Raw genomic sequence first — 27,477 nt, 5'->3', positions numbered from 1 at the left:
GCATTAGATGACACCCACAGTCTGGGTTTGCTGCAATTCTGATGTTAGTGTGTTTTGCCTATTTGGGGACTAGAAAGTGATCTGGACCCAGGTTTTTTTTCTCCAATTCACACTTGGTATGTGATTTATCATGAACTTGGGAGGATCCGGAATCTAAAGAGCATAACCAACCTCACAAGCTCCTCCTGGGGCGGGGTTAGATGCTTCCTCGCTGGTCACTGGCCTCCCGTCAGGAAATACAGGGTTTTGCCTGTTTGGGGGCAGAATCGCGGTAGAGGCATCAATGTCACGATCCTGTCTATGCCTATTGCCACCAACAGTGCTCTGTCATATCCTGAACTCACTGTCCATGTAGAACAAGAGGTAAACGACGATGACATTGATGATCATGACCCTATATAGGACCAGGATAATACTGATATATCTCAGTTTTAAACAAAATATTGAAAAAGCAAAAAAAGTAGAAATGTGCTTATTATATATGTATGTATATGTGTGTGTGTGTGTGTGTATACATATATATTATATAACACCAAAATGTGTTTTGAACCTAAGTGTTATTTTAAAGGGTCACAGATTTTAAAACTCTTTAAAATAAAATGTTATGGTAAACTAAGGTTAAGAGTTTATACGTTTCTTCTTACAGTTATCAGCCTTACATTATTTAAAATACACTGGCAGTTCACTAAAAACTATTTAGAAAAATGAAATATGCAGATCAAGTAGGTTATCAAATTTGTGTTTTGCCAAATATGTCTATTAAGCTTTAAAATGTCTATAGCTATCCATGCATGGTGCTGTACAACTGTAATCCCGGTATCTGGGAGGCTGACACAGAAGATTCGCAGGTTCAAGGACAGATCCAGCAATATAACAAGACTCTCAGTAACTTAGGAAGATCCTGTTAAAAAAAAAACAAGAAGGGAATGGTGGCTCACGTTTGTAATCCCAGTACTTGGGAGGCTGAGACAGGAGGATCACGGTTTACTGAGACTGTTTCAAAATAAAGAATAAAAAATAGTTTTGGGGGTTTAGCTTGGAGGTAGAATGCCCCTGGGTTCAATCCCCAGTACCACAATATAAATTAGTTAATAAAAATAACTGTAACCAATGGAACAGGAGAGATAAGCCATTGAATTTGAAAAAAATATGTATACTATATATTTGAAATATATATATATTTTATATACATATAAAATGTTATTGTATTACATATTTTGTATATAAAATTTTAGTATTAATGTCTTATAGGAGATGCTATCGGATTGGATCTTGCCCTTAGGATGTTGCAGGCAGAATATATTCAACTATCATGGTACCAAAAAAAAACATTTTCAAGTCATATTTAACATGTGGATGCTGGTTTCCATTTTCACTGTGTCTTACATGTTTGTTCTTTCTAAAGTTTATGGTAGCCGATCTCCGAGTGAATGACTGATTTTTAGTTTTTAATCCATATATATTAATAAATATTATGTGCTGATAAACACTTTAGTCTTCATTTATCTCCCAAGGGTTTTCTGGAGTGGTTCCAATTTAAAATACTCTATCATGTTGTTTTTTTATATGTTAGGCCAATGTATCTTGATTTGTTGTTTTTTTTTTAAGTGGGGAAAGTCATTGCGGATCATTTTTATGATGCTAAAAAAACTTAGAAAGAGAACAATCCATGAAAACAGTAGAGAGATGAACAGAAGCAGCCAACTGGCGCCCATGTTTGAGGCTCACATGCAAATCGAGTTATTCTCTGCTTTCCAACACTTCCCAAATTCTTTTAAAACCATATTTAAAGCTGGATAGCATCTCTATATGAAGTCATCAGGGATATAAATACAGACAGCACTGTGTTGGGTAGAGCAATGCCAGGAATTGACAGGGCCAGCTGATAAAACCAAAGCAATTAAGTTTCCATAAACACTTGACTTGGTGTTGAATCAACACTCCTCCTTAAAAACAGCAGTGTAGCAAGAAATAAATGACAATCATACATTTCCAATATATAAACCAGGCTGGTCTGGTACAGAAACATAATTCTTTTCCAGCTTTCTTCTTCCAACGTAGGGAAATAAGGCTCTCAGCAATTTGTGAGATTTATCTCACAAATCATGTGAAATTTTCTGTCTGCGAACTGGTAAAGAATCTACTGATAAGTTCTGTGTGTTTTCATTTTAATACTAATTCCCCTCAACCAAAAAAATAAAAATAAAAATTCTGGCTGTTTGTGAGCAATTCTTGAGAGGTCTGCAGTTATCTCAGGCCTTAACTGTGAGCTGTTTGTCAAGGCCAGAAAATTCTATCTTAAGAGCCTCATTCATCTGTTAATTTCTTATTTCCTAACTCCTGCCTCATTAGAAACATAAAGTAACTCATGACTACACTCTTCTTACCTTATTTTCTTCCCTTGTAGTTAATAAATCATTCTCAGGAAAGATATGTGGGAAATATTTTTATTATATAATTTCTTCTTTCCTCAAACACACACACACACACACACACACACACACACACACACACACACAATCTTAATGTACCGTGAAAAAATAAACAGCAGCAAACCATGTAGAGTGAGATTTTTTTAATATAAATGCACTCATATATGTACAGACATTTCCCAAGTTTTCAGAATAAAAATAATTTAAAAAAGATTAGAACTAGTTACTTTTCAACACTCATATATGATTTCTGTCTGTGTGCTATTTTTTTTTCTTGAAATATTGTATTTATTCCTCAGCATTTAGTTCAAATGACTTCTGGAATACTTAATGTTTTACTATTTAATATTTAGTATACTACTACTTAGTATTCCAGACTTCTCAAGAGAGTGAGAATTTGTCCATATTACTTTTGGACAAATCTCTACTATAATTTTCTTCTGCTACAGATTGCTTTCCTCTTAGACAAAGAGTTCCTCAGGAAAAAGGAACTATTTTGCTTTTGATCCCATAACCCCTCCAAGTATCTGATACACTATAGTACTGTTCTCATAAATTAACCGAATGTACCATATACCAGGCACTAGACTATAAACTCTAGATTGGAACAGTTTATATATTTGGGTTATGTTATGTAGCCACAACATCTAGAAGAGGGTGTCACTCATTTTAAGATCTCAGTATTTATTGAATAAACACATGAAATAAAGCCCATCAAGGACTCCACCTTTCTGACCTCTAGTTCCCTCTCCCTTGCTGTCTAACTGTAGCTGCTGAACCATGCTGGTCACCTTTGCAGATTGCTCCTGCTGTAAAAGTTTAACCCTGGTGAGGTCCTTCGATGCTGTTTCTCAGTTTATAAAACAGAAGAACATCCCCCATCGTGACTTGTGACCTTCACAGACTCCAGCTTTGTTTTGAATATCTCGGACTCATGCCCTCTCTCCCTGTACATCTCTTGATCTATCGTGAGCAGTATCCTTGTCCTGACTGCCTCATTGAACAAATCTCCCTGTGAAATATCACATTAAAGGCGAGAGAACACGATAGGGCCAGGACCTGCTTCTTATAAGGACACAGATTGGTAAGCTGTGTGCACTTGGGTAAGTTCCATCTCATTCCTACCTTTACCCGTTTCTTTAATTAAAAAGGAGATTAATAAGAGACAAGTGGCATTGTTAAAATGTCAAATAGATAACTGTGTGCAAAGTCTTATCCTCGCTCCAATGGAATCTAAAAGTTGATGTCCATTATTTCCATAACGTTGATAAAGGGATTTGTAAGCAAGCCTACTGTATAAATGCAAAGTAAAACCCCTTATTGACTTTATTCTCATAAACTTGTTGGGCTAGGCTTAGAAGAAACATTTTGTATATGGGATCCATTACCATGTAGTTATTTAAATCTCATAGAGCCAAGGTGAGTATCTCTTCTTTCATGAGCAATTTGAAGCTGCTGTCAAAATAACAAGCCAGCAGAAAAGGACCATACGCAAATACTAGTGGACTGTATCTCTTTTATAACTGAAGGCAAGTTGGCTTTAAATTTCTTCTTGAGAAATAAATAATTTAATAATCTTAAATTGTTATTTTAATTTTAATATTAAAATAATAATAATAGTGATATTTTCTCAAATACGGCTTCTCTTTCTTTGTCTAGACTTTCTCCTCTGACTCTTTTTTCCCCCTAGCTTCCACATTTTAAGAAGAGCATCTGATTTCTTACTTTTTGTGACTGATTAATCTTACTTATCATGGTGTTCTCCAGTTCCATGCCCGTAAATGATATAATTTTGTAAGTGTTCTTTTCTTTATAGTGGGAGTTAGACATAAAAATCCACATCTTTCCTCTGTTAGGTACCACCTTTTCATTCAATTGCATCTGAGCCCTTGACATAAATCAGATGATTGTGTATATGAATCTGTTTCTGAATTTCATAATAGTGCATTGACCCATTTTTCTACATTTGTGTCAATATTTCTTTGTCTTCATGACTTCAACATCATGGTAAATCTTGATGTTTTGTAGTGCAAGGCTCTCATTTTTCCCTCCTCTAGTATTTCATTGGTGTTGAGTCTATTTTCTAGAATAAAATACCTTCATGATACATCAATTTAGGATAACCTAAAGTTCTTAAATAGAAACACACTCAAATAAACTCAGAATTAAATGCAGAAAGAGAACAATAAAAGAGGGATATTTTAACTTCAAGTTTTTATTTAACAAAAGATATAGTTAAGATTTCAAAAATAAGCTATAGACACAAGATATTTATAATACATTTAATAAATATCTTATATGAGTGCATTAGGTGGAGCTGGTGGCTCAAGCCTATAATTCCAATACTTGGGGTGCTGAGACAGGAGGATCACAGATTTGAGGCTCGCAGCAACCTAGCAAGACTCTGTGTCAAAACAGAAGAACAAAAGGAGCTGGGGGTGCAGCTCAGAGGTAGAGTACACCTGGGTTCAATCTCTAGTACCATGGAAGGAAGGAAGGAAGAAGGAAGGAAGACATAAAAAACGATAATAAAAAGAAAGCCAGGTGTGGTGACACACCCTTGTAACTTCAGTACTTGGCAATTTGAGACAGGAGAATTGCAGGTTCGCAGCCAGCCTCAGCTACTTATTGAGACCCTCTGCAACTTAGTGAGATCCTGTTTCAAAAAAATAATAATAATAAATGGGACTGGAGGTGTAGTTTGGAGGTAGAATACCCCTGGGTTCCATCCCCAGTACCACAAAACAAAACAAAAAGAAAAAGAAAAGAAAAAAAGAGAAAAAGAGAGTCAACCTAATTACAGTGAACAAGAGATGGAACAGAGGCTGCACAAAAGATGAAATTTAAGCTACTGATAAGCACAGTAACATGTACTCAATATCACAAGCCACTAAGAAAACATGAATTTACAACTGCAGTGAAAGTACAACACAAACAGTGAATCACAATGGAAATGAAAACAATACCAGTAGTAGGTGAAGACATAAAACCGATAGAAGTATGAGCTGATAAAACAAGTTTGGGAAAATATTCGACAACGTCTACAAAAGAAAAAAAACGTGGTTAGCATACAACCCAGTCATTCTATTCTGGAGTATAGAGTGTATACCCCCCCCCCAAAAAAAAAACAGCTGAAAACAATTTCTATCAAAAAAGAAAGATAAAAAATTAACCGAAGTCTTTATACATTTAAACTAAAAACAAAATATTTGTGAATGCTAAAATAAAGTAAGGATATTCCATAGCTACTAATAAATGCAAACTTCTTCATATGGACCATGGATAAATCACTGCTGTAATACTGAGTGAAAGAGATTTGACGCTGAAAGCACATATTCCACTTATACAAAGTTTAAAAACTGCTAAAACTAACCCACATTAAAAATTTTAAGAAACAAATAAAAATAAAAATCATAAAAAATAAAATATTTAAAGAAAAGAAAACTAACCCACATTCATGAAAATCAGAATAGCTTTTTACTTTTGAGAGCTACACACTAGAGATGTCACAAAAGACCTTTTTGCCTGTTAAAAATATTTTGTAGATATATGTTTATTTGGGTAGCTGTTATACATATATATGACAATATATAAAATATACGTGAAAAGTACATATATATGTGTGTATATATACATATATATATATAATTTTCAAGCTGTGCATGTAAGATTTTTGTACTTTACTATAACAGGTTAATAGAGAGTTAATAGATTCACTGAGACAGAGGAGATTAAAGATAGAGGGAAATGTTCCTTGTATAGTTGGTTCTTATCAGCTCTTTAGTTAAGCCAAGGAAGGGACTGTTCTTCACGAAAGCTCTTTCCGAGAAGGCCATGGTCTACGGGTTTAATAGATGAGAATACACTCCCACAGCCTGCAATTGGGCAGCCCTCTAGCCTCCGTGCTCATTTTCCTCATCTTTTATCATTACTCCCTCACAATACCAACTTTCAGTTGTTCATGGTCTTTCTGTTAATAAGAAAACACAATCATAAGCCACAAAGTAAGTAAAAATTAAGTAGTCTGTATCTCAAGTGTCTGGTATTGTTATCTGAAAGAGGTGTTTTTGTTTTGTTTTGATTTGTTTTTGCAGGTCTGGGGTTGGAACCCAGAGGCATTTGACCTCCGAGCTACAACCCCTGCCCAATTTTTTATTCTTTATTTTGAAACAGGGTCTCACTGACTTGAGAGGGCCTCACTAAGTAGCTGAGGCTGTCCGCGAACCGTGATCCTCCAGTCTCAGCGTCCTGAATGCTGGGATTACAAGCGTGCGCCACCACGTCCAGCTTGAAAGAGTTTTTTGGGTTTTTTTAAAGACTGTTGACTTAAATTGCCTTTTTTTATACAAAATAATTGTGGGGTTTTTTTGTAAGAAGGGAAGGATACTGAAGCTAATGCTGGGATGCATCTATTTTACTAGATTTTGTGAAGAATAAAATGCACATTTCATCTCAGTTGTAACATTAATGTAAATTTTGGCGTGTGAGTCTGGAGAAAGAAAAGAAGGTGAAGAAGTAGATGAAAAGAGAAAAGAAGGCAAGATTGTTTACATGTAAAAGCTCCCTGACAGAGCTCACTTACAGAGAATCCCTTCTACCACACATGTCTTTCAGGGGGCAGGGAAGTTGGAGAACCCTGAAAACGACATCATTAGACGAGAAGGTAGACATACTCTCCTTCACTATTTTATTCTGCACAAGTTGTTTCATTTGTTCATTAAAAATGTTCACTTCTTTAAAATGAGAGCAGAATGGGTTCAGAAATAAGCTTGAGGGGTTACGAAAAGAAGATACCAACCTAATCTTTAAACCTATATTTATTGATATACATTTATAATCCTAATTTATAAACCTATATTTATTGGTATAGCTACCTATAATCAAGTAAAAAATAAAGGAAAGGGTCAGTTAGCACTGATTTGTGTGATTCACAATGACAACTGTCTTAGCACAGTGTCAAATATTATGGAATATATATCTCTAAGTCACATACACAAATGACTTCTACAAAGATCACACATGTTCTCTGGACTCGATGGAGAATTCATATCCAACCCTACTGTATTCTTGCATTAGCTTTCTGTTGCTACTGTGACAAAGTATTATCAACTCAATTTCTTTCTTTTTTCTTTCATTCATTCTTTATTTTTGAGGTACTGGGGAGTGGAATCCTGGGGCATTCTACCTCCAAGCTACACCCCCAACTCTATTTTTTTATTCTTTATTTTAAAACAGCCTCACACTGAGTTGCAAAGGGACTCACTAAGTAGCCGAGGCTGGCCACAAACCACGATACCCCTGTCTCAGCCTTCAATTTCTTCTTTTTTTTAATTTTTTTATTGGTGCACTGTATTCATACATCATAATTGGATAAAAAAAACTTTGTAGACATACATGCACACATCGCCCAGTTAGCCCCTACCCGATCCCCAGCCCATTCCCTCCCCATCCCTCCTTCCCATGCTTGGCTTAGTGGTTGACATCTAGTATTATATTAATTTATCCAAAATTAACAATGATAATCTCATATAACCATTTCATTTGTCTGATACCAAGCTTTTGACGACTTAAAGATAACATTTCAATATTTCTTTTTGCTTTCTTTCTTACCAGAGAATATATATTTTTAGGTGAAACTATCATACATTTATTTATTTATTTTTCAGAAAAAAATCTATCCTAATATAGAATATGGACTCTAGATACCCAAAACGATCTCAAAAAAGAACAAAGCTAGAAGATGTATATATTCTGATTTCAAACCTTATAAAGCTACAATAATTGAAACAGTGTAGTGCTGTTCTAAAGACAGATATATAAACCATTGGAGTTAAATAAAAACCTAGAGATGAATTCTTCCATATATTGTCAAGTTATTTTTGACAAGGTTTCCACGAACATTTGATGGAGGAAATAATCATCTTATAACTAAATATTGTTGAAAAATAATAATTACATAAAAAAGAATAAAATTGGACCCTTATCTAACACTATATACAAATATTAACTATAAATAGATAAAAGACCTAAATATAAATCTTAAGACTATAAACTTTTAGAAGAAAATCTGGGTCATAAAACTTCACAATATTGAAATTGGCAGTGATTTATTGGATATGATTTCAATGAAACAGGCAACAGAAGGGTAAATAAACTCCCTAAAAAGTAAAAAAAATATTGTATATCCAAAGACAATGTAAACACAGTTAAAAGTTACTGATAGAATGGGATAAAATATTTCCAAATGCTATATCTGAAGGTATATTAATATTCCAACTAGAAATCCTAAAAATTAGCAGCAATAACAACAAACAATGCAATTTAGAAATAGGTAAAAGACTAACATAAATAATGAATCTCCAAAGATAACCAATCTTAGATGTCTGTTGGATGGAAAATCTTGTTTCTCTGGTTCTGGTGTGTATTACCTATTTCTTCTTTGTAGTTAATCTCTTTGAGTATTTCCTCTAGTGCTGGTTTTGAAGACATAAATTCCTTCAGTTTCTGTTTGTCATGGAAGCTTCTTATTTCCCCATCTAATTTGATAGAAAATTGTGCTGGGTAGGAAATTTTTGGCTGGAAGTTGTTATCTTTCAGAGTTTGGAATATGTTACTCCAAGCCCTTCTGGCTCTCATGACTTGGTCTGGGAAGTCTGGAGTGATTCTAATTGGTTTGCCTCTGAATGTCACTTGACCCTTTGATTTTGTTGCCTTTAAGATTCTCTGCTTGACTTCCACATTAGTCATTTTGACAATTATGTGGTGTGGGGATCCTCTTCTCCGATCCTGTCTAAAGGGAGTTCTATAAGTTTCCTGGACCTGTGTATGGACCTCTTGCACTATGTTTGGAAAATTTTCTGCAATTACTTCCTTGAAGAGATTGTTGATCCCTTTGGTTTCACCTTCTTTTCCCTCCTCTATTCCAATTATTCTTAGGTTAGCTCTCTTAAAATGGGCCTATATTTCTTCAATGTCAGATTCCTGCTGTTGGATATTTTTTTCTAAGTTAGAAACTATGCGTTCATTTTTTGAATGATCATCTTCTAGGAGCGAGATTCTATTCTCCATGTGGTCTAATCGGTTGTTTGTGCTTTGAATTGAGGCCTTTACTTCATTAATTGCATCCTTTATCTCTTTTTGGTTCTCTCTGAATTCTTTTCGAAGCACCTCTATTATTTCTACAGTTATTTTCCTGATTTGATCTTCTAGAAATCTCTGATTTTCTGTTTTATCAGGTTCTGATGTTGTGGGGTTGTGGGCGTTCATTGCTCCATTGTTATTCCTCTTTCCCATGATTTCAGAAGTTTGTGCCTTCTCTGGGTTCTTCCCTGGGTCACTACGACTTCACTTAAGGTGCTCTGGATCTTGAGTCTGTGGTATCTCGGTTCCCACTACTCCTTTACTGGGTTGTATCGCAAAGTCTCAGACCCAGGGAGTTAATTGAGGCTGCTTTAGACCATGGGGGATGCCAGGCTGGGCGTTCTCCTGCATGGAGTTGTGACTATAGTGTGATATCTCTGCCACCGTCACTCTCCCACTGGGTCAAATCCCTGGGAGTGCAGTACTGGGATTTCTCCTCTAGGGGCCGCAATTTGACTCACTGTTGTTGAGTGCGCTGATGGAGCTGTAGTGGACTCGCTGCTGCTGCCGCCGGTGGCAATATGGCGCCACTGCCATGCCCTCAGCCGTGAGGCTGGTGTATTTCTTCTCTATTTTTGAGCTCCACTCTAAGTCCCTGCAGGGTGTGCTGAGCCCAGCCCCTGCGAGCTTTAGATGCTCCCTGTGCCAAAAAATCTGCCAAATTCAGCCCAGCTGATCCGCAGTGGCTCACATCGGCTCGCTGTCCACCGCTCCTCTCTGGAGCCTGGTGGGCTGTTGAGTGCGTTGGTCTAGTGCTGTCCAGTGAAACTCGCCGCTGCCACCAGCAGTAAGGCACTACTGCTGAGTCCTCAGCCGTGAGGCCGGAGTATCTCCTCTCTGGTTCTGAGCTCTGTTCTGAGCCCCCCTCCTCTCTGGAGCCTGGTGCTGCGAGGGAAGATGGAGCCCGCCGCTCCGCGCAGTGGCTCCGGCCGCAGCACGGTGGTCTGGTTTCTTTGTGGTGTTTTGTTTTTCCAGCCCTCTTTTTCTCTGTCCCTTATATTTACATTTTTTGTTTCTCTGCTGATGGTGTTTTCTGGCTATGAAAGGCGCTGATTTTGTGGTAATTAGAGATTGGTTGTTAGCAGGGCTCGTAAGCCCCACTTTTCTCCATCACCATCTTCCCGGAAGTCCTTCAATTTCTTAAATTAGCACAAATCGCTTATCCTACAGTTCTGGAAGTCATAAGTTTCAATGAGTCTCCCTGGCTAAAATCGAGCTGTCAGCAGGAAACTCCAGGAGTGAACATAGCCCCTGACTTCTCCCATTCCTGGAGGCTGGCATCGGTCCTTGCCTGTGGTCCTTCCTGTTATCGTCAAAGCCTGATTGGCTGGTGGAGTCTTTCTCATGCACATCAAGAATGCTGATTCTTCTCACTTTCTCTTCCACATTTATGTGCCTTTGGGATTTCCTTGGGCCCGCCCCAATAATACGCAACAATCTCCCACTGAATGGCATCAGCTGGTTGGCAATTTGAAGTCCATCTGCTACTCCAATTTACTTTTGCCACACAATAGAACATATTCAAAGGTTCTGAGGATGCAGACTTTCATGTTTCTGGAAATCAGTTATCTTTCCAAACATATTTCTGCACTGCATATTTTTTTGAGGGTCCGGATAATTGACACATGGTACTAAACTTTGTTCTGTCACTCCCCTTTTTGCAGAAAATGCAAGCCGCATGTAAAATTGATTCAAATGGGTTTGTTAGAAAACAGGTTGAGTTAACAATAATGGAAAATTATCTCACTTCTTTTTTTAGAGATGGCAATAAAATATTTCTTGGTTTTGGCTGCTGTAGCTGGCTTTGTGCCTGTGCCGGTTTTGGCGGTAAGAATATGTGAAAGATTGCATGTTAAATATTTATTTACATTTTATATAAGGATAAGAGCTAATCCTTTAATAAGACAATGTTATAGGGCAGTGTTATGAAGAGGCTACAATTACCTACTTCTCACAATGACTCTATTGGGAAAGTACTATTATTTTATTTTATTTAAAAACAGGTTTGGGTGCTAGGGATTGAACCCAGGGACATTCTATCTCTGAGCTACACCTCCTTTTTACACCATTTTTTATTTTTATTTTTTTGGGTCTGGGGATGGAACCCAGGGGCATTCAACCTCTGAGCTATACCCCCTGCCCTATTTTTTTACTCTTTATTTTGAAACCGGGTCTCACTGAGTTACAAAGGGCCTCACTAAGTAGCTGAGGCTGTCTATAGGTGTACAAATAGCATGCGATGTGTGATAAGTTTTACTTAAGAGAAGTAGCATTAATAAATAACTTTCTGGTAATAGGCAAGATCACCTAGAGTCTTCTATTCTAAACTTAACACAAAGTCAAGAGCCGTGCAAGAGGAAATCGTGCGTGTGCACAACACTCTCAGGAGAAGGGTGGACCCCCCTGCCAAGAACATGCTGAAGATGGTAAGATCAAATAACCGTGGTAACAGTGACAAAAAATGATATCCATGGTTTGTGCTGAATTGCTATTAAGCTCTTCAAACTTTCAAAACACCCTCATTATTCTAGGGTCCACAGAAGCAAGCTAGGGGTTCCATAAACCTGAGCGATGTTGCTGGATATGGTTGCTCTTCAAAGCTTAGTTGTCAGAAGAACAAACTTAATGATGTGGCAGTAGGAGAAATGGAGACCCAGAGGAGATAAGTAAAGTGCCAGCGATCCCACAGTTTGTAAACTGACAGAGTACCCGCTATGCCTCACAGTCATGCTTATGGACCTTAAGTAGCTGCTCCTCAGACCTACTGTGCTTGAGAATCAACTGAAGATCTTGGTAGAGCGCAGCATACTTTCTGAGACTCCAATTCACCAGCCCCCAGCTGATACACTCACAGTAAATATAGCAAATTGGATTAACAAATGACTCGGGCATTTCAGAGCAGTCTTCATGGGGAAGTAGTCTGGAAGCTACTAAGCTACTCATCTGAGGATTAAGATGTCCACATTCAAAGCCAGTTGAGGTGGCTAGGGGAATACTGGCAAATCTATTTCCCAGTTTCCTTACAGTCCATAAAAGGTTAGAGAAATTGTCTTGCTGCTATGAACCTGATATTCTCTGCCACGGGACAAACTTAAAGAAGCCTCAGGTGTATAAGGTGAAGAGCCTCACATTTATTATCCAGCAACATCACTCAGGATGATGTAGACCCCACTTGCTTCTGTGGACCCTAGAGTAGCGAGGGTGAGAGGAAGCGCAGGCTCCGGAGGGTGGCTTATGGACAATATTCACTTGTGGATGATGAGGAAGAAGGAACAAGGACCAGAAACATGGGTTTTGAAGTTTATCTTTTAGTCATTTTAAAATTGAAAGTGTTATTTCAATAAAATAAAAATAGCTTTTATAGATATTATATGCTATAACCATGTATACAGTGATATTAATAACCATTCTTTAGTATCTTATTACTATTACTCATTTACTTTCCCCAAAACAGTCATCTCCCCCCCTTTTTTTGGTGGGGTTCCTGGAAGCCCTTCTACCTCCGGGCTACACTCCCAGACCTATTTTATATTATTTTATTTGGAAACAGGGTCTCTTAAGCCAGCGCGGCTGGCTTCAAACCTTCACGATCATCCTGTCTCCTCCTCCCAAGAGTGGGGATTACAAGCCTGCGCCACCAAGCCCAGCTCATCTCCTCTTTAAAAATTATAAAACAGAGGCCGGGCGTGGTGGCACATGCTTGTAATCCCCGCGCTTGGAAGGCAGAGACGGGAGGATCGCGCAGGTTCGAAGCCAGCCGCATGCTCTGGCTTAGGAAACCCTGTTTCCTAAATTAATTAATTAATTATAAAAGAGATGTGAGAAAGTTAAGTAGCTTATCCAAACTCCTACCTGCTAGAGCTCAGATTCAGTTGCAAGTGGGCCAGCTCCAGGAACCTTGCTTTTATCTGACCTCAACGCTCTTGGGACAAACAGGCTTCAAACCTCTTAGCAGTCATTGAGATATATAATTATAATGCACCAATAAAGTATAAAATATAAAATACAAATTTATTATAAAATTAAATGCAGTAATAAAATTAAATGGAAGACGTGAACAGAAACCCTTTCAAAATTGGGGAAATATAACATTTTCTAAATCATCCAGGAAAAAGGCATAGGAACATTAAATCATGAAGCCATTGGAAAGGTATTTATTACACTAAATAGTAAAAATCTTTACAGATGTAAAAAAAAAAAAGAAAGAAAGAAAATTGCGCCAGGCGTGGTGGCCCACACTTGTAATCCCAGCATTTGGGAGGTGGAGACCCGGGGGGTCATGGTTCTCGGACAGTTTCAGCTACTTAGTGAGGCCCTTTGCAACTCAGTGAGACCCTGTTTCAAAAATAAAAAAGACTGAAAACTAGGGCTGTGGGCATAGCTCGGAAGTACAATGCCCCTGGGTTCTATACCTGGTACCTCAAAAAAAAAATTGCAAGACAATATACATATTCATGTGTTAAAGTACAAAGTTATAAAACATAAAAACATGGCAAATTAATATACTAGTTTTTATCTTTTTAAAAAATGCGAAAGTTACGCTGTTCTCTTAAACAATGACTAGGACAAACATAGAAATAAATGGATAGAATTAGTAGTAACAAAACTAATAAAATAATAATAATAATAATAATAATAATAATTAATTTGTCCTTTATGCTCTAAGAAGCACCCTTCAGCAAGGGAATCACATGCTCAGGGCTGTGGGCAATTTACAGAGAAGGCAGCTGTCTGCGGGCAGAATGCTCATCTGCTGAGGGAGCGTGTCCTTCAGTATAGAGAGGAACATTAGCAGTGTGCCCCAGCCTCTGCCACCCTCAGCCATCCTTGGTATAGATGGGTAAGTTCCAGTTCTAAGTATTTGATAACCTAATCATAAAGGACAAATTTCTTTTTCTGTGAGTAAAATAATATTCTCACTGCCTGAATATTCTATGCAGTAAGCAGATCTGTGATCACCTGTGCTCCTTTAGCTAGACATGGGCATAACTAATCCATCCTTCTTGCATGACACAGTTAAAACCTCCAAGAGTTAAGTCTTAAGTCAACTCATTAACCTGAAAAGTAATTCTAGAAGATGACCACAAGATGGCAGCATACACACAGTAATAAACATCTCCCGGCCAGAAAGTATTGCAAATTTAAAAAATATATACTTTTATCAGTGCACTGTACTTCGACCTCATTATGAGGTTCAGACTGATAAATAAAACATGTGCACCCAGCAGCCGATGTGTTTCCCTTAAGAGTCCGGCCTGCTTCTTCCCCCTTACAGTATACAATAATGAAATTGATATAACATCGGACATAAATGTGACCTTACTGGACTTCTGAACTACGTGGCCAGTCCCAATATTGAAAAGTTGATGTTAACCAAACATTATTTAAAGATGAGCTAAATGATATATACATAAGAGCCCGTGGGAGGGAAGGAACTCTACAGATTTTGTTAGTAATGCGTTACACGTGCTGGAAGGAGAGTCTTGCTTGGATATATGTGAGGATACGCGTTTGGAGATCCTTCTCCACAGTGCCGACCTATTGATCAAGCTTCTGCCCCGCCCTTTAAACGATACCTAGACATCAGCTGTTGCTGACCTGCAGCCCACGCCATCTGCAGCCCAACACACCTGAACCACATTGCGCCTTCTGAAACGTAGTGGTAGTGTGAGCCTTAAATCATTCAAAACGCCTGGGCCTCGTTTACCTCGTTCACACACAGGAAGGAGAACAGCGGCTCCCCCCTCCAGTTTCTGTGAGATAAAAGATAAAAACACACCCACCGAATGGATAAGCCCATCCTCACGAGTGGTGTTAGCTACCGCTTTTTAATATTAACATTTCAGATGGAGACGTGGGACTCTGTATTTGTCTCCTGGGCACCTTGCATAAAATTTAGCACATCACAATTGTTTTGCACTCTAAATCACACTAAGGCAAGTGTATTCATTCCAGTCACCCCTCCATGCCAGTCTGGTATGGAGATGTACCTAGCCTCTGTATTTCTATCTTTCTAATAAATTTCTTTAAATCTTCAAAAAAAATCACACTAAGGCATTTTTTTTAGTTTTTTGGAAACAGAGTCTTGCTAAGCTGTGGATGGTCTCACTTAGTTGCTGAGACTGGCTTCAAAACAGTGGTCCTCCTGACTCAGCCTCCTGAGCACTGGGATTGCAGGCCTGTGTCATCACACCCGGCCATCACACTAAACCTTTGAACAAGCCTTTGGGTATGAACTATGGGTCACATCGACACATGCAGAAAGTGAGGTTTAAAGAGATAAGATGGTATGTCTTGAGGTAAAATTATTAATAAATTACTTCTCTGTATTTCTAATTATGATCTATTTCCCAACAATATTTACTGAACTCCTTTTCTACATCTCAGAGAGAAGCTCCTTCCCCATGTTATTACCTAATCTCTGACTTTGTCATTTCAGTGAATTGTACTTTTTGTCTTTTTCCTACTTGAAAATTTAAGAATAATGTATTTACTTAAAAATTTTACTTTATAAAATTAAAGTATAAATAAATCTAAGTCTCAGACTTTGGGGAACAGCACACTAGATACGTATGACGGAAATGTTTATGTTTCCATGTTATTTACATCCTGCTGTTGTTCTTGTTTTTCCTGCGACTGAAGAATTGGAGTACCGACGCTGCAGAAAATGCTCGGAACTCCGCAAAGTACTGTTATTTTACAGAGAGCAACCCACTTGATAGGAGAGTTCAAGGTACGAATATGTCTAGGTGACCCAGTTTTTAAAAGAATGCCCTCCTCCTCCTTCTCCTCCTCCACCTCCTTCTCCTCCTCCACCACCACCTCCTCCTCCTTCTTCTTATTCTTTTCTCCTCCTCCACCTCCTTCTCCTCCACCTCCTCCTCCTCCTTCTTCTTCTTATTCTTTCCTCCCCCTCCTCCTCCTCCTCCTCCTCCTCCTCCTCCTCCTCCTCCTCCTCCTCCTCCTCCTCCTTTTTTGCAGTACTGGGGATGGAACCCAGGGGCATTCTACCTCCAAGCTACACCTCCAGTCCTATTATTTTATTCTTTTATTTTTGAAACAGGGTCTCACTAAGTTGCAGACAGCCTCACTAAGTAGCTGAGGCTGGCTGTGAACCTGCAGTCCTCCTGTCTCACCCTACCAAATGCTGGGATTACAGGCATGTTTCACCATGCCCATTTTATTTTTCTTTCTGTTTTGTACACTTATTTGTGTGTTATCATTTCACATCATACTCACAAAAACACAGATTGTTAAGTTACCTTACCTGGTAAGAATGAGCTTTCTTTCTTTCTTTCTTTCTTTCTTTCTTTCTTTCTTTCTTTCTTTCTGAGGTGCTGGGGATAGAACCCAGGGTCATTCTATCCCTGAGCTACACCCCCAGCCTTATTTTTTCTTCTTCTTCTCCTTCTTCTTCTTCTTCTTCATCTTCTTCTTCTTCTTCTTCTTCTTCTTCTTCTTTTTCTTTTTTTTTTTTTTTTTTTTTTTGGTGATACTGGGGTTCCTGGAATCTCTTCTACCTCCGGGCTACACTTCCAGACCTATTTTATATTTTTTTAATTTGGAAACAGGGTCTCTTAAACCAGAGAGGCTGGCTTTGAACCAGCACAATCCTCCTGTCTCCGCCTCCCAAGTGCAGGGATTACAAGTGTGAGCCACCATGCCCGGCCTTATTCTTTATTTTTGAAACAGGGTCTCACTAAGTTGTGGAGGGCCTTGCTAAGTAGTTGAGGCTGTCTGCGAAATGTGATCCTCCGGTCTCAGCCTCCCAAATGCTGGGATTACAAGCGTGCCCCACCACACCCGACTTCTCTCTTTCTTTCTTCTTATTATGTTTTATTGGTTTATTTTAGTCATACATCTTAAGGGAATAAAAGACTTGTGGAGACATACATGCACACATCACCCAATTATCCCTTACCCATCTCTCACCCCCTCCCGTCCCCCTCCCTCCTTCTCATGCTTGGCTTAGTGACTGACTTCATATGTTTAAGTACATCCTGTGCTTTAGAGAATTCCCCTCTTCTCTCTTCACATCCCTTCAGTTTGGTGACTTTATTTGCTCATCTATAGAATCTCCTTGATCTAATATTCCTCCTTATTCAATTTAGAAATATGAATAATCTAGTTTTCAGACTTCGAGTTCTAACCACAAGGAGAAAAGAATCAAAGTCCTCAGTATTAAAGAAGAGTTGAGTGCAACTAGGCAACCCATAGATGGCTTTCGTTCTGTGAGTTACTTTCTAGCTCTGTGGAGATTCCCTTAGCTTTGGGATCTAAGAAACAAGTCACACGCAACTCTACAGCTCTATTCATACGATGCTATAATGTGCTCGGAAGGGAGCCCATGTTTAGGTATACAAACTAGATGACCCCTACACAACTATTAGTACTTCCTATATGATTAGACATTGATAACATTTATGAGACTTTTCTATATTACAAAACGGTTAAAAAGTACTAATGAAAATTTATCTCTACAGATTACTGGGAATTTTAGTCCAGTGCTCCTGAACATTGAATTAGCCATGTCGGTCTCCTCTTCCCCCAGAGAAGCATAGATTATTTCTCCATACAATGACCAATCAAAAGCCAGCACCATGAATGGGTGGTAAAGAAACAAATATTCACCTCAAGGTCTTTGCATCATGGGTGCCCTGTGCGTGGCAAGGGCACTGGTGCACTCCCGGCCTTCTTCTCTTGGGTTTCGCCATCAGCTTGGCAGTGGCATAGACTAACTAAGATGTTGGCAGATCTGACTGCAGAACTGATTTCTTATTATCTCTGAACTCAGCATCTCACTGAACACGAGGACCATCTGCTCATCCATCCAGAGGAAGGACAAATGCCAGAAGGGATTCAGCTGAGTTACCTTCTCTTCTAAGATGGTTCCAAGATTGTCCGTGGACCATTTGCAAAATAAAAATCAGGAAAAAAACTCCTTGAGTGATATTTTCAATTTTTAAAACCATTACTCAATGTTATTTCCTCTTTTCAGATACCTTTTGTGGAGAAAATACCCTTGTGAGACCTTACCCTGTCTCGTGGTCAAATGTCATTGAACTCTGGTACAATGAGTCTAAATATTTCAGATATGGGACATTGCTTCCTGCAGATGAGGACATCAGAACCCACCACTACACCCAGGTAACCTGTGTGCTGGCGAGTCCTTTGCTCGGTTAAATGACAGTGAGCATGTGTGCGTAAGAGATCAGGGAGAAACGAGTCATTCGACCCGATGGCTACACCATTTTCTCGAGCTCCCGAGTTCCTTTTATCATGCTGAAGAGAAAGAAATGGAATTCAGTCAATAAGTGCCACAGAGGAATTGCTTAATCCCTTAGTTCTGTTCTCCACTCACTTGGTTTAGCAGGAAGGCACAGGGTCATGTAATGTGAATCTCATCTCTACGCTAAATTTCCAATATTGCATAAAAGTGGGAATGATAGGATCTAATAAATAGAATCCCCTTATTTCAGCTTCTGTTTTATTATGGTAAAATATACATACCTAAAACATTCCCGCTTTAGCCATTTTAAGTTATGCTGCACTGATCTTCAGGAGCAGGATGTGCACTCAAATTGCTGGGCAGCCATCACAGAACACGCTCCTCTTCCTCACTGAAACTCTGTCTACATTCTACATTCAACAACACCTCTCCGCGCTCTCCACCCCTGGCCTCTAGCAACCATCCTTCTTTCTGTCTATATAATGTGTGCACTCAAATTACCTGATATACTTGTTATTATTCAGTATTTGCTCCTTTATATCTTCTTTTGACACTTAATGTGATGTCTTTTTTTTTTTTTTTGCGGTACTGGGGATGGAACCCAGGGGGCTTCTACCTCCAAGACACACCCCCAGCTTTATTTTTTATTACTTATTTTGAAATAGGGTCTCACTGAGTTGCAAAGGGCCTCGCTAAGTAGCTGAGGCTGGCCGCAAAACGCAATCCTCCTGTCTCAGCCTCCCAAGTGCTGGGATCACAAGCATGCGCGGTCACGCCCGGCTATTTTTTAAAATAGACTTTTATTGACACCTTGTGGTCTCACATCATAAAAGTTCGGAGTGATAGGGACATCCATGCACACACAGCACCTGGTGAGCTTCCTCCCGGATCCCGCCTCGTTCCCTCCCCTCTCTGTACGTGATATGAAGATTGGCGTTGATCATTTCATATATATACATAGTCAATGCAAGCATTTCCTTCAATAATTCTCCAGCCTCCACCACCCTATACTTCTCCATTGCTCCAGTTTGCTTTCTGCTTCTCTATGCACAGTCCCTCTTATATCCTGAATTCCTCCTAGCTTCCACATACTACTTTTAACTCTCTATAATGGCTAATCTCACTTAGCATAATTTTCTTTAGATCCATCCATTTTCCTATAAATGACATATTTATTTATTTATTTATTTATTTATTTATTTATTTATTTATGTGGTACTGTGGATGGAACCCAGGGGCTTTTCTACCTCCGGGCTATACTCCCAGACCTATTTTATACTTTATTTGGAAACAGGGTCTCACTAAGTAGCTGAGGCTGGCTTCGAACCTGTGCGATCCTCCTCTCTCAGCCTCCCAAGCACAGGGATTACAAGTATGCGCCACCACGCCTGGCCTAATTTTTTTCTTCTTTATTACTGAATAGAATTCCGTTGTGTGTATATCCTATAATTATCGTCATCCATTCATCTTTTGCTGGACATCTAGGCTGTTCTGTGATTTGTCTATTTTTAATTTTGTGGCAATAAATATGGATATGTATGTATCACTATATTATTATGATTTCAATTTCTTTGGAAAGATACCCAGGAGTGGTATAGCTGTAGTATCTAAATCCATGTTTATGCAGGGGATAGTGGTACATGCCTGTAATTTCAATCCTTGGGAGGCTGAGACAAGGGGACTGAAGGTTCAAGGCCAGCCTCGAGCAACTTGGTGAGACCCTGTTTCAAATTTTAAAAATTAAAAAGAAAGTAAATAAAAACAAGGGTGGGGATATATCTCAGAGGAAAAAATGTCTCAGAGTTCAACCCCCCCCCCAGTACGAAATAAATAAATAAATAATAAAATAGGACTAGGGATATAGCTCAGAGGTATAATGCCCCTGGGTCCATATATATTGTTGTTTACTTATTTATTTGCTTACTTACTTATTTGAACTGTGTGGTTGATTCAAGAACTATTCAAAAAAGCATTGCCAAATTCAGTACCATGAGTCTTTGTGTGTTTTCTTCTATGTGTTTTATAGTTTTGGCGATAACACTTGTGTCTTTGAACCATTTATAGTTGGTTATTTATATGGTATAAGACAAGAATCTAAGTGTATTCTTTTACTGTGGATATTCAATTTTCTCAACATTATTTTTCAAAAAGGCTGTCATTTCCCTATTGAATAGTCTTGATAACCTTAGAGAAAATCATTTTACTATATATGGGAGAGTTTATCCTGGGATTCTATTTAAATTAAGTTAATACATGTGGTTTTATTTACTATGATTAAAACTAGTACCACATTGTTTATTAACTATAACCTTGAATTAATATTTTAAATTAAAAAGTGTTCATTAGAACTCCAACATTTTTTTCTTTAAGATTATTTGGTTGTTTGTAGTAACGAGACTTCACACAATTTTTAGGATGAAAATTTCTAATTCTGAAAAACAAGAATTTGATAGGAAATTTCTTAGAGATATAATAACAATCACTTTATACCCAATAACAATAATTTGTTGATATCTTAACAATAATTAGCCTTCCAATTATCAACATAAGCTTTCACTCCTATTATTTGGGCTGTGTATTAGTCAGATTCCCATCACTATAATAATTTATCAAAAGATGTCACAGCAAACCCCTCTGCCCAAAAACAGGAAAAGAAACACATGCAAAATTCTAAAACAAGCTGAAAGAAAGTGTCTCCAGGCTCATGTAGGGGAAGCCAAGGGAAAGCTTGAAAAGCTCTCCTCCTCTAGCTACTTAAATATTTGTTTTTGTTTCTATGTATATTTGGCTTTGTGGTGCTGGGGATCTAACCCAGGATTGAACCTTGCAGATACTATGTGAGTGCTTTACTACTAAGCTACATCTCAGCATAGTGAGTAATATAAGCATATCCTTCAAAAAGATAAGAAAATCAAACTCTGAAACAATAAAGCAAACTAGCTAAATACCACTCAGGTAGCAAGTGATAGAGATAGAATTTAAATTTAAACCCAGGTCATTTTGCCTTAAAGGCCAATTCAGTATTTTTTTTACACTATGCGTGTTCTCTGACCCATAAGAACATTCTGTCCCATGCTTTGACTTTTTTATATAACCACCAAGAAGCCCTCATCATGTTAACTGATTTACCACATAGGTGTGATGAGAAAATAACAAGTGAGAATTGAAGATAACCATGCATGTTTCTTTGAGAAATTCACAAATAGATGTTCTAGTTCCAACAAGAGAGAGAAGGCTGGCACAGGGTCTGGTCATCCCCGAACATACTGAAGATAATCTGATGTGTCCCATGATCAGTCATGTACAGAATGCCATCTGTGTCCCTTTTAAACATTTGCCTATATGCTGCAAAAAAATCAGTACCATTTCTCTTTTCACCCATACCCTTCTCTCCCCACCTGGCATAGCCCAGAGAAATATATGGAGTTTCATAAAATTAGAATGTATGTTCAGAAATCCAGCATATTTCTCAAGAAAAATAAATTGGCAATAAAGAGAGAAAATTCTAATGCTCGAGCCATCCTTGCCTGCCAATGGGATTTGACATACTCTGTATGGTGTCCATTGTTTGCAGCCCTGTGTGTGTGTGTGTGTGTGTGTGTGTGTGTGTGTGTGTGCTATCTAGATACTTGAGATCTTCTTCTTTCTATGAATGCTGAATAAACCATTCTCAAAGCCAAATTAAAGCAAGCACATTTGCTTTAAATCATGGATAATATTGATATTGGGGTCATTTAGTGAAATACCACATCTGTGACAAAATGTTCTTTATCCTCACAGCTTGTGTGGGCCACATCTTTCCTCATTGGCTGTAGTGTTTCAATATGTCCAAGAGAAAGGTCATTTCAGTATCTCTACGTTTGTCATTACTGCCACGAGTATGTATTATTGGATTTTCTCCACTTTGAAAACTATATTTTTCATAAAAAGACATAATCTTGTTTTTTATATATAAAAACTCAATTTTTTCTGTTAGGCAGATCCTTAGGAATAAAATACCCCTTAGGTAATGCCTAAAAATAATAGATGTACAGTACAAATCAAGATAATTTGTCTGCTAACATACTACCATAGATTTTTAATAGGCCTTCAATATCGCTGAATCTTCACTTGTATGTAATATACATGTAAAATAGCTCTATACAAATTATTTTTTCTTCTTACTCTGTTTTTATTTCATTAGTTAAATTTTCTTGTGAATTTTTCCTATGCAATTTGATCTGAAGACAGTAAGATCTCTTTTTACCTACAAAATATAATTTGCACTATATCTTTGCAGGGGTGGACAGTCTATAATGAACTTCAAAGGATACATAAAATGAAAAGTATCCTATGTGGAGAGCTATGATGGGGAAATTTTCTCCTTCAAACATTAGTCCAAATCTTTGATTAAATTTCTAATTAAACTTAGTAATAACTTTATTTTATAAAGTGAAATAGCAATAGTTTAGATATCAAAGAGACAATTATCAGTTTAAAACATTTTTAACCAGAAATTACCCTGTCATTTTTAATTTATATTAAGAACCAGATAGTGTCTACGTGTCTACATTATGTTTTTAGACACCTAGAGGTAAGAATTACATTTTCAGAAATTTTAAATATCCCAGAACTGGAGATTCTTCTCTACTCTCTCCTTCCTACACCCACCACTTTAGTTTTTTAAATATATGTTTATTGATGCATTGTAAGCATGCATTCTAACGAGGAGCAAGTTTTGGAATATACCTGGTGAACCTCCCCCCAAATCCCACTCTACTTGCTCATCTTCCCTAAATATATTATTAATATTTGCATTGATAATTTCATAAATATGGTATTGATAATTGATAATTTCATATCTATATAATAGTACTACTTGAACTGTTTCCTTTATCAAGTCTCTTCCTCCTCCGTCTCCTTCCCCTTGACCCCCTCCTTCACTCCACTCCATTTTCCCCTCCTTTATCTGAAGCCCCTTTTGTTTTCTACCATCCCAGTATAGCTATGACACCGGTGTTCCGACAAAAAACACTAAGATGTACTAAGTCTTTCAGGCCATAGTACAAGATGAAACTAGAATATCTTTAATTTAGATCACTCAAGATTTGAGCACTATTAAGGATCCTGCCCTTGGTTGTAAAAGCCACAGCCCAGGTTTTTACAGTTATTAATGAAGAACAGTGTCCTATTGTGATGGACTCTGAAGTTATCCTACCTGTTAGAATCTGACTACTCAAAGCTCCAAGTACTGCTAAGACTCGACTGTCTAAAGAAAGCTGCGTATTGGCTAGAAAATATCCTTGTGATACCTAAAATTTCTGGTGGTACATGCTAGAAAAAAACCTTATCAGTAAATCTAGACATCTCATATCTATCATAAAATTATCACTGGTTGTTTATAAGCATGTTTACATAATGTGCTTTTCAAATTGTTTACAGAGTAAATAAAACTGTATATACATTTTCCAATGATGGATTTTATTATGGCAAGTTTTCTTTTGTCTTCTTTAAGGGGAAACGATCCTGATATGATAAACGTACCTTATAAGAGCGGCATTCCATGTGGAGACTGTCCGAAAGACTGTGACGATAAACTTTGCAGTAAGTTTTACAAATTCAAATGTCTTGTAGTTGACCCTTTGAGCCGGAAACCAAGTATTTCACTTTTGTACAACTTTCATCTTAACCTCACCCAAGATATAGCGACATCATTTTGGCTTGCCCTCAACTTATCCTCACTTATCCTCACTTGCCCTCACTTATCCTCAGAGTGATCAAGGGATAAGGAAGCCCGTTGATTTTATTTATCACAGTGAAAATTAGAATGTGTAACTCAGCAAACTCAAGTTCTAATAAAAAAGATTCTAATTCTTAGGGCCAACATGGGTAAAACGTTAGTATGAGTGTACAGTTTTTGCTACTCTCTTAAAAAGTTCCTGAGTTGCCTGACTGCAGTGACTAAGTTTTGCATATAGCTTTTAGTTTACCATAATCTTCAGCATACTGACTGCTCCATGGCCACACTATTTGTTTTGGGAGCACTGTTTTGCAGTCTTTTCCCATCCCTCTGTCCATCTACTTTTCCTAGCTTCATATAGCCACCATCCAACCTTCAAATAGTCTGAGATCGTCATTATTAGATTTCACATCCTAAGCGAGATCACGCAGCACTTGCCTTTCTGTGCCTGGCTTCTTTCACTAGACACAACGATCTCCAATTCCATCTGCATTGTTTCTAAGATCAAGACTGCGTTCTCTTCTATGGCTGCATAGTATCCCGCCGTGTATGCTTATCACACTTTCTCATCCGTATATGCGTTGGTTACCATTCAGGTTGTTTTATTTTCTCGGCAACTGTGAGTGGTGCTGCAATGGACATGGGAGTGTAGCTATCTCTTAAACATAAGTATTTTATTTCCATTGGGTATGTACTTAATAGCTCAATAGCAAGCCATTTTCTTATCTCTCTCCTTCCCTTTTATCACTCATTTCTGACAATAAATGTAAATGAAAAAGGATGCCTCCTTAAAACCTACTAGCCATACATTGTGAAGAGAAGGAGCACTACATGCATTTATTTTTTGTAGGTAGGAGAAAAAGCAGTGTCTATAGTGGCTGAAAAATATAATGAAAGTAAAAGAAAATTAGTAAGTAGAAAAGTGTCACTGTAGAAGATTGAATCTATGACATTAGAGATACATATCATAAGCCCTTTATTCACCTATTATTGCATAAAAATAAAAGATATTAAAGATGAATTTATTTAATAGCTTGGGAAAGGAAAAGCATATGTTACAGGAAAATAAGAAAGGTTAAAACATAGATAGGCTTGGCATGGTAGCCCACACTTGTAATCCCAGCGCTTAGAAGGCTGAGACAGGAGGATCGCATAGGTTCTAAGCCAGCCTCAGCTACTTAGTGAGACCTTGTTTCCAAATAAAGTATAAAATAGGTCTGGGAGTATAGCCTGGAGGTAGAAAAGCCCCTGGGTTCCACTCCCAGTACCACCAAAAAAAGATAAAAAATAAATATAAAAAGAACCATAGATATAAGATTATAATAACCAATTTTTATAATTAAAAGAGATGAAATAACAAAAAATATATTGACAACCAAATTATCAATATTCAAGACTCCGTATTAAATTTTAAAAAGCTTCAAGTGAAGAGGAGTTATAATTAAAGTTATAATTGCTTTCATATATAAAAACATTCATTTCTTAGTTTTCATAAAAATGTTCAGATTAAAGAGCACTTTAGTAGGCCCTTCATAACCATTACTGGAGCTTTAAAACTTTCATTATCTTCATACTTATTAGAGAATTTTATATACATGTATATATATATATATATATATATATATATATATATATATCCTTTGCACGTGTTTGTGTCTGAGGTATATATGTGCGTGCATGTTCAAGGGATAAAGAAAAGTGGGGGGAAAAATCACTGACTGACGACCTCTGGGTGGAGAAATCATATACCTATCCAATGTGTGCTTTTTACTCAGTTTTTACATTGGCTTATACTCCCTTTAGTAATCCAAAGAAAAGGCTTAGCCATTGAAGGATACAGCCTACGACAGATAAACTAAGAGGAATGAATAAAACTTGCATCTCTTTATTTTATACTGGTACTGACATCCATGCTTCAAAATGATGCAGAAATCGAAAAACAAATCGCTCGTCTCTAGTCGGCTTAGACGTAGAACTAAACTACAACAAATCTGTAATGAACGAACCTTGACTTATATCAAAGCAGACTTAATTAGCTCCTGCTAACAACCTTTGTCTTTGAGAAGTCTGCCTCTTTCCTCCGTCACTGTATTTTGTTGGTTTGGGTTTTTGAGACCAGGTTTTATGACCACACTATTTTTTTTTCAGCTAATCCCTGCTTGTACTATGATGAACACCACAACTGTGAGGAGCGGGTAAAAGTTCTTGGATGTGAACACCCGTCCGTTAACCAGTTCTGCAAAGCTACGTGTCTGTGTGACACCGAGATAAAATAGCCCTTTGTTATTTGCATCTGCTCTGTGCTGTGAAAATGAGATCGCTTCTGGAATTATAATCTGGCCTTTGTTTTCTTTTGGAGATGCGTTTCCCCGTGTGGCCCAGGTAGATTTCCGGTCCCTGGGGTTTAGCAAACATCCTGACTCGGTCGCCTGACCAGCACCACCGGGGGTCATATCTTTTCCCTTGGCTTACTTCGGTGGTTTCTGATGGATTTCATTTCATTGTAATTAATATTCTAGTTGTAATAATAATTTGTGGATGTCAGTGTATTTTCACCAGTGTCATGTATCCTGTCCTGTTACATCTCGAAGTAAAATTGCTTAAAACTTTCTCATTCCTGGAGTGAAAAGTCAAATTCAGCATTTGCCTCAAATTTAGAACATGTGTCTTGTATTTTTTAGGTTGAGATAATTCAGCTAATGGCACAGCCAAGTCTCCAAATAGTACCCTTTGCTCACCACCTATGGTCTAACCTGTTGAACTTCCTCCTGTGTTTCCCCTTTGCCTCCAAACACCCTGGTATTTGTCTTCCTTGCACAAGAAGCTTGACTCTTTGCTTTTTCATTCTACTTATTTTTAAATCAAATTTTAAAGCCAAATAAAAATATGTAGGAATAAATCTAACGAAGGAATTAAAAGACCTCTGCGATGAAAGCTATATGACACTGAAGGAAGAA

The 27,477-nt window shown here is 37.8% G+C and overlaps 1 protein-coding gene across 1 annotated transcript; it reads left to right on the top strand.

The window, feature by feature from the left end:
* Nucleotides 1-11,333: 11,333 nt before the first annotated feature.
* Nucleotides 11,334-26,796, top strand: LOC308265996 (cysteine-rich secretory protein 1-like; the record flags this gene model as incomplete). The annotated part of the gene is made up of 9 exons (XM_080700061.1): nucleotides 11,334-11,399; nucleotides 11,870-11,998; nucleotides 12,104-12,208; nucleotides 15,419-15,508; nucleotides 16,215-16,305; nucleotides 18,571-18,719; nucleotides 22,582-22,679; nucleotides 24,296-24,384; nucleotides 26,669-26,796. The coding sequence occupies 9 exons, from the start codon at nucleotides 11,334-11,336 to the stop codon at nucleotides 26,794-26,796; spliced, it is 945 nt and encodes a 314-aa protein (XP_080556187.1).
* Between the last annotated feature and the right edge of the window lie 681 nt (nucleotides 26,797-27,477).

The sequence above is a fragment of the Muscardinus avellanarius genome (genome assembly GCF_963383645.1).
Source record: "Muscardinus avellanarius genome assembly, chromosome: 8".
NCBI lineage: Eukaryota > Metazoa > Chordata > Mammalia > Rodentia > Gliridae > Muscardinus > Muscardinus avellanarius.
This window is presented reverse-complemented; position numbering and strand designations above follow the sequence as displayed.